The sequence below is a fragment of the Gobius niger genome (genome assembly GCF_951799975.1).
Source record: "Gobius niger genome assembly, chromosome: 11".
NCBI classification, from domain to species: Eukaryota; Metazoa; Chordata; class Actinopteri; order Gobiiformes; family Gobiidae; genus Gobius; species Gobius niger.
In genome coordinates, this window is record NC_136862.1 from 33,525,672 (window position 1) to 33,533,403 (window position 7,732).

At 46.8% G+C, this 7,732-nt stretch overlaps 1 protein-coding gene across 1 annotated transcript; it reads right to left on the minus strand.

Annotated features, from left to right (window-relative positions):
- Positions 1 to 523: 523 nt before the first annotated feature.
- LOC306970409 (P2R1A-PPP2R2A-interacting phosphatase regulator 1) lies at positions 524 to 7,032 on the minus strand. The gene is made up of 10 exons (XM_079566388.1): positions 6,730 to 7,032; positions 5,496 to 5,712; positions 3,699 to 3,777; positions 3,487 to 3,543; positions 3,335 to 3,381; positions 2,320 to 2,374; positions 2,164 to 2,228; positions 1,468 to 1,520; positions 1,301 to 1,382; positions 524 to 869 (listed from the first exon to the last, which is right to left on the minus strand). The coding sequence occupies exons 2-10, from the start codon at positions 5,591 to 5,593 to the stop codon at positions 794 to 796; spliced, it is 612 nt and encodes a 203-aa protein (XP_079422514.1). The 5' UTR covers positions 5,594 to 5,712; positions 6,730 to 7,032; the 3' UTR covers positions 524 to 793.
- Between the last annotated feature and the right edge of the window lie 700 nt (positions 7,033 to 7,732).

Here is a 7,732-nt window from a genome sequence, read left to right on the forward strand (position 1 = left end):
AGGCACCGCCAAGACAAGAACATCCTCTGATCTCAGAGCGAGCATCAAAAAAACACCAAAACTAAAAAGTCTTTCTACTAAACAGGCGCATCATTACTTTTTGAGTGTCTCGTTCAAATGTTGTTGCTTTTTAATTTTCCTTTAGTGTTCGACTTGACAGGGGAAACATTCAGAGATGCTTTGGTAGATGATTGGTCGTGTTTGTAGCCAGTGACTGTCCATGTGTCCGTCACAGGATTTACTCTAATGTTTATTCAAAGACTACATAACCAAACACAATCTCCTCCGATGTGTTCAAAGATGTGTTCAGCCTTAAACTTAAACCTAGTGATTTCACCAGCTGAACGAGCCCATGTCCGTCTCTGAATTTATTACTGCAGCGCCTCGCCTTTATTTGGACCGGGATTTTGCACAGAACTGTAGATGGAACACAAATTACAAATCAAAATCAAAAGGTATGCCCTAATTTTGTGCTCAAATCAGAAAACATTTCAAACCCACTGATCTTCTGAGTGAAGCCGCCGGCCTAAAGCTTAAACACCGTTACATTCTCTTCATAAACGCGCGTTTCTGATTTGAGCGCTGACAGAGGATGAAGCGAACGTCACCTACACAGACATAACTTTACAGATTGTTACGTTTATTTCCAAAAAAAAAACATCAAACCTTCATTTTTGGTGCTTTTTTTTTGTTTGTTTCTGTAAGTGCTTCATTTGTGACTACGGTTCCCACAATCCTCCGCTCACAGGTGTTGGTCTCAGCTCACCGTCCCATCAGGAGCCACTGGGCGGGGCTAGTGCTGGTGCGGGGAGAAGGAGGAGAATGATGGCGGCGCGCTGAGAGGGGGGGAGTCCACGGCCTCGGACACACTGTAACCACAGGACCTGGGTTAGTCCCTGAGACGGGAAACATTAGAGACAGTCTGCTCACTCCTCCCCGTTTACGTTAAGGACTCCTCCTACCCAGACCTAAAAAGGACAAAAGGGCGGGATCTTCACTGTAGACTTCACTGTAGGTTGTAGCCGCGCCCGCACCATTAGCTCGGATGCTAACGGCCTGTCAATCAAAGTCCGGCTTCATTAATATACGAGATTTCTATAATGCACCTTTCCAAAAACCAGCCTGGTTTCTTTGATTGTGCCTAACCCAGCGTTATCACAGGAGGAATATACAGCTGTAGAGAGTTTGAAAAATGAGGCACCAGACTTTACAGCTATGCTTTCTAAAGGAAAACTAGCTTGTTGTTTAGACTTGGTTCAGAACAGTGTTAAACCTGGTTCAGATCTGGTTTCGTCCTGACCTCAGAGAGAAGTTGCTCCGTTGAGGGTCTGAGACTCCAGCGACAAACAGCTTTTTAGGCGGACCGTCCGACTCCACTCCTCCTGAAGAGAAAGCACATGAGCATCAGAGGAGCCCCACCTCGTGACATCATCAGGTGTATTATAGGATTAGCTGAGGGGAAGTTACCTTTTCTCTTGAGAGGAGCCAGCGGCGGCCACCGCACTGCGCTGACGGCCGGTCTGAAACAACAGCACAGTGAGTCTCAAAGGAAGAAGCCTCAGAGTCGCTTCAACACTGACCTCTAGTGGACAAACTTTACTCTTAACCCTCGGATTAATCAGTGCATTTTTCTCCTGTTCAGCTTTGCCCAAAACTAAAAGCTCCTCGACTGGAGCTAACAGCCTCTGGGTCAGTTTGAAAGCTAAGATCTACAAAACCATCTAAATTGATCTTTCTCCTCACGTTGTTGCCGTGCTGTCACTTTTTGGATATGTTTTTCCAGCACTCATTTGTTGGGTTTTAGTCAATTTTTTGTTGCTTTTTACGTTGCCAGAAAACATCCTAACAGCTGACAGCAGTCAAACCAAAGCAACACACCTCCCAGCCAATGAGCCGCTGACTTTCTGAAACATCTGTGGTCACATGACCAGCTGTAGTGAATCAGGCTCTTCACTGTTATTTTCACTCCTCTGCCCCACAATGCAACACGCAATGAGTGCCGTCCCCAAACAAAGACAACTGTTGCTAATGAGCTCGCTTTGTTTTGCTAAACATTTAGCTCAACAATAAACTATTCTGCAGAATAAGACGGAAAATGTTTATTTCTGGTTTGAGGCTGGCAGGCTACCATGGAAAGGCGGTTATTAGGCTCTAGTCCAGTACCTGAACCTGCGCGTGGGGCTGGGGGAGGAGTTAGGTGTGACCCCTGAGTCCTGGGAGGGGCTCCACTGAAGAAGAAAAATGAATGACAATAAATGAAACAAACTGAAGCTCCAGGTTGAATTTGCGTTTGGACGTTTGAACGTTTGTAAAACGCACCGTGTGAGAGTGACTCCAGTGACTCGCAGCAGGAGACGGGACCAGACTCGACGCACTGAAGAGAGAACAACATCTTAGTACATTTTGTAAATGCACAAAATCGGGCTGAAACCATTCTTCAACTAACGAACGAACGAACTTTCAGAGTCACTGCTGTTGAACCGGAGCCGAAGCCCAATGTCCATGTGTGAAATGACCGACAGTCGTCTTTTGGCCTGTTCAAAAGCCCCGACTCCAGAGCTCAGCTTTATCAGGCTTCTGGGACTCAGAGCCGAGTCTCACCTCAACTGGATTTCATTGAAAACTCAAACTGTACTGTTTGAATTGGATTATTAGTAATAATTCTCATGTAAAGTACTTTTATACTTATTAAAAAAAGTATAACTGCTAGAATAAATAATATGATAAGAAATAGGTTGTATGTATTTTTTGCCCTGGTAATTCTGAATAAAATTTTGGGGAATAAGTTAAAATGAGCAATTGTGACAGGTATTTCGTAAGACACTATTGATATAGTTGTTTACAAGCACAAAAGTGTCATTTATCCGGGCACTCGATTAACGGACAGAATATTGAACAGCTGCAGCACTGGACTGCACCGTGTTCAAGCGATCTTTCAGTGTGAATGCACCAGAAAAGAGAGTTGATGACCTGTTCAGGTGAGGGAGAACATGAGAGCGCCCCCTGTGGCACTGTCCCTAACTGCAGTGGGTCCCAAAGCCAGGGTCAGGACCCCCTGGGGGACCGCGGGACCCTGAAGTAGGGGTTGCAAGATGATCTTGAGACAATATTTCTTACATTTCTGATATGATTTTTCGATTGAAAACTGTATAACTGTATACTTTGTTCAAATTTGTCCAAATAGAAAAATACAGTCTCCAAACTAACATAATTCAACCAGATTTTAAACGTTTTGCTCCTTAAATGATTATAAATTAAATCTTGTAGACGGGGTCCTGAGCTGTTGGTTGAGTGATTTTCGGGGTCACAGCCTGAGAAAAAGTCCTTCACTGACCTGAGCCGCTGCAGACTGCCCCTCAGAGCCAGCTCCATGCTCTCCTCCTGCAACACACACACCTGTTTAGACCTGTTTAGACCTGTTTAGACCTGCTTCAGCCCTGCTTCAGCTCCACTTCAGTCCCGGTCCAGGCCTGGTTTTGAACTCACGTGTCTCTTGTGCTCGCTCCGGTCTGGGTGCAGGGGAAACGGAGACAGCGGCAGCAGCTGCAAGCACACATTCATTACAACACACAGACAGAAGGGCAGGAGGACGGGAGGGCATCTGACACAGGGCGGGAGGGCATCTGACACAGGGCGGGAGGGCATCTGACACAGGGCGGGAGGGCATCTGACACAGGGCGGGAGGGCATCTGACTGACCTGTGAGGGCGGGTTGACTGAGACACTGCTGCGTCTGAATCGAGCGGAGGACGAGGGGCTGAACACCATCGAGCCGTCGCTGAAAACACAAACACATTAAACATCAACTTCATCAGCAACATCCTGAGCCACCACCGCCCAGGGGCAGACTGACAGAGACCTGACTCCCACTCAGATGCCCTCTTCTAAATCACTCTGACAGGGTCACATTCACACAGACGATTCCCAAATTCCCAATTCCCAAAAAAAGGGAGTCACTAAAGAATTCAACGATTTCCGGCGGCGCTCACCTCTCTAGTCATGAAATCATTGGACAGGGTGGTTAAAAGCCACATTTCAAAATTGGGCGGCCGGGGGGGTTGAGGATGCCAAGCTATTAATCTTGGACACTATCCACCGGCATCTTGAAACCCCGAACGGTACAGCAAGACTCCTCTGCAGACGTCTCTTCAGCCCCACATTTTGGCTGAGAGACTCACAACCTGATTCTGTGGGTTTTAGACCTTCTGACCAACAGATCGCAGAGAGTCCTTGTGAATAGCATCTCCTCGGACTACGACATTCACCGGATCACCTCAGGGTTGTGTCCTCTCGCCACAGTTGTTCATCCTGACATAAGACTGCAGGTCTTCCCAGCAAAATTGCCATCTGGTGAAGTTTGCGGACGAAACTGTGCTCCTGTCCTTGCTCTCTGGCAGTACACATCACCATAGCTGGTGTGAGAGGTCCTGTCTGGGACTTAACATCAGCAAATCCAAAGACATGATCGGAACATTCTCTAAAAGTCAGAGAGAATCGGTGTCGGTGAACACCATCGTCCAAGGACAGACGGTGGCGATAGTTCAGGAGTTCAAATACCAGAGAACCATCTTGGACAGCTCTCTCAAGTTTACCTTCAATACTGAGGCTATTCTCAAGAAGTAACATCAGAGGCAGTATTTATTTATCCTGACTACATTCTACTACTCATTTATTGAAAGTATTGTCACATTCTCCTTCACTTGCTGGTTTTTCTCATTAAACATTAAGGACCACAATCATCTCATGAACATCCCAAAAGTTGTTCAAAAATAATTGGATGCCCTGTTCGAGCTCTTCCCACCCTGTGCAAAGAGCAGACTAGGAAATCTACTCAAAGGATTCTATGGGACAGCTCTCGCCCGCTTTACAATCGGTTTGAGTGGCTACTGTCTGGACGCAGGCACCACCGCCCGGCTTGCAGTACTGAGAGGAGAAGGGCAACCTTTGTCCCTGAGGCTGTAAATCTCCTGAACATGTAGTAGTAGTAGTAGTAGTAGTAGTAGTAGTAGTAGTAGTAGTAGTAATAATAGTAGTGCTAGTAGTAGTGCAGTTGGGGTCAGAGAAGCCTGCCCTCTTGTGGCTACCTGATATACAGCACCTGATCTGACTAACTTATCTTTTATTTATGACTATGACTTTCTGCTCTGTTTTAAATTGCCCCTTGGAGACAAATAAAGTTTTTTAGAATTGAATTGAACCACCAACACTCTGGTTATCACAGCCGCTGAACCCCTTCATTAACCATCATCTGAACTGTGCATGGACTGTTGTTGAGGTTCCATGTTTTTTTTTAACTATAAAAAGTTAATTCATTCACATCAATTTGAGTTGTTGTGCAGCAAAGAAGTTAGAACTTTTCTCCTTTCTTTTCTGGAGCAAAGACTCCCCTTGCAGAAACGAGACTCTGACATTTCAATGGACAAAAAGAAAACTCGCCAAATGCAGTGTTTTGAGTGACTCTGCTCCGGTGCGTCGTGGAGGCTGCAGTTCCCTCACCTGACGCCGGTGATCATGGGGGCGCTGTTGGATCTGCGTAGGGCCCCGCCCCCGACTCCTGCTGCGCACGCGCTCGGCTCCACTTCCATCCGCTCCATCAGCGGCGCGCGGGGCTCCGTCAGGCCGCGGATCGAGCGCTCAGAGGCGGCCACAGGTCCCACTCGAGGCCGCTGAAAGCCTGACCTGCAGGCCTCACCGCAGCTCACCGCATGGCCCCCTGAAACGGAACATTTTCACCCCGTGAGCGACTTTCAGGGAACAGAAACGAGTCGACTGTGCTTCGGAGACACTTGTGCACTATGGGACCTAGCTAGAGCTCACCCTGGACAGTTAGCCCCGAGATAATGAACACAATGTCTCGAGCTTCCTCTTTAGACGTTTCTACCTACGGTTTGTTTGCAGATTGATTTAAACGTGCAACGAACAAAAGGAAAACGCGTTTATAATGTAACTAAACAAGCGCATGTAGTAAGTGTACAAAGGTTATGTGGAGCTACTCGGTGGAGGTCCCTTTCTGAGGAGTCACACAGCGACCCCAAGAAAACCAGCAGCCCACACAGGCTCCCCTCCAGCGGGCAGAAACATTCTTTATCCACCGTTGGAGAGACTACAACCACAAATACATGCCCAGGGGAATCACCAGCACCTCTTTTAGGCCTCGGTCCTTTTCTTTTAAAGTGATATCCTATGAAATGTCTTATAATATGAATTTTACTGTGTGGCATATAGGTCTATAATGTTTGGCTCTTGGCTGGTCTCTTGTCCGGTCAGGCATTTCGGATTGATAACGGGTTTTTTGGTGGATAAACGACAAATGAATACACTGCAGGCATTATGATTAGCTTTGAATGATGTAAACTTTCTCCAGTCCGTCTCCCCATCATGCCTCAGTTTCAGGTGGTCACCCCCAGAACATGACTCCAAAAGTGGTGTAAGTGAGGGATATAAAACTTCAACAATGGGACAATTTAATTTGCGTTTCCCCCCAGATGAAAACATACTCCACGTCAGAAAGTGGAGCCCAAACCTCAACAGTGGTCACTAAACCCACTCGGGATGTTGTTCACGATAAAAGCCTAACTTTTTTTTTTTTTTTTTTTTTAAGATATACAATTTGCAACGTTTAAAAAGGGGGCACTTTATTCCTGTTAAAAAGGTGGGGTAATTGTCTTTGTAAGGAATAAATGAAGGTGGTGACCCCGACTGTCTGCGCTGCGACCCCCGCCACACTCACCCCAGACCTGGGCCCTCGCGCTGGCTCTGCCTCGGTGACTTTCGGATTAGCTTCGAAGCTAACTCCAGGCGCAGCGGCGGCGGCGACTCGCTCCGCAGAAGCCCACCCCCCCCTCGGCGTGGCTCTGAGGCGGCCACAGAGCGCAGGGGAGTGTCGGTGCCGCTCCGGTTCCCGCACACCGCGCGACGAGCCCCCAAAACGGCGAGAATCTGGAGTTTAGGAGGTTTTTACAACATGGTCCTTCGGTAAATTGTGTTAGCTCTCCGGCACTCGAGGAAACGGCGCCGCGGTCTGGGCTCGGGGAGGAACTGCAGGAGGAGCAAAAGACCCTGAAACATGAAAAGTAAATAATGATCTTTAAAAAAAAAAAAAAAAAAAGAGGGAGAGAAAAAAAACAGCATGAGGAGCAAAGGTGACCACAGCTGCGTCTGGCACTGGCACAAACAGGAAAACCACACAGAAAATATGTTAACGACTTTTTTCTTTCTTTCTTTTTTGCTACAGTCACTTAGGCAGCTGTTACATATGACAGTTCCAGCTACTCACTTAACCTCTTAACACCCACCTGAACCGAGCACATTTTCTCCAGTTTTGGCTTTACCCAATTCTAAAAAAGAGCAAACAAAAAGTTCTACTGAAATCTTAAAGCTTCACTACAATTTGAAAGCTAAGACCAACTACACGGATCAAAGATTTTTCCCGTCATCACTTTTTGTTGCTTTTTCATCACTTTTCTTGTTACTCTTTTGATCTCACCTCAGATGTCTTTAGTTTTTGTCGTTATTTTTGATGCTTTTGTTCAAGGAGATTTGGGTAAAGCCAAACTGGAGAAAAAGTTCTTGGTTATGTCGGGAGGTAAGGGGTTAAAGACGACAAGGCAAAAACATGAGTTCATGTGTGAATTCAGAGTCTCATTTTCAGGGGTCCCGGCTCCAGAGGGCAACCTATTGTACATGTTTTGATTCTCGGGGGAACCCGGAGCCTCTGGAGGAAAGGTCCTGCC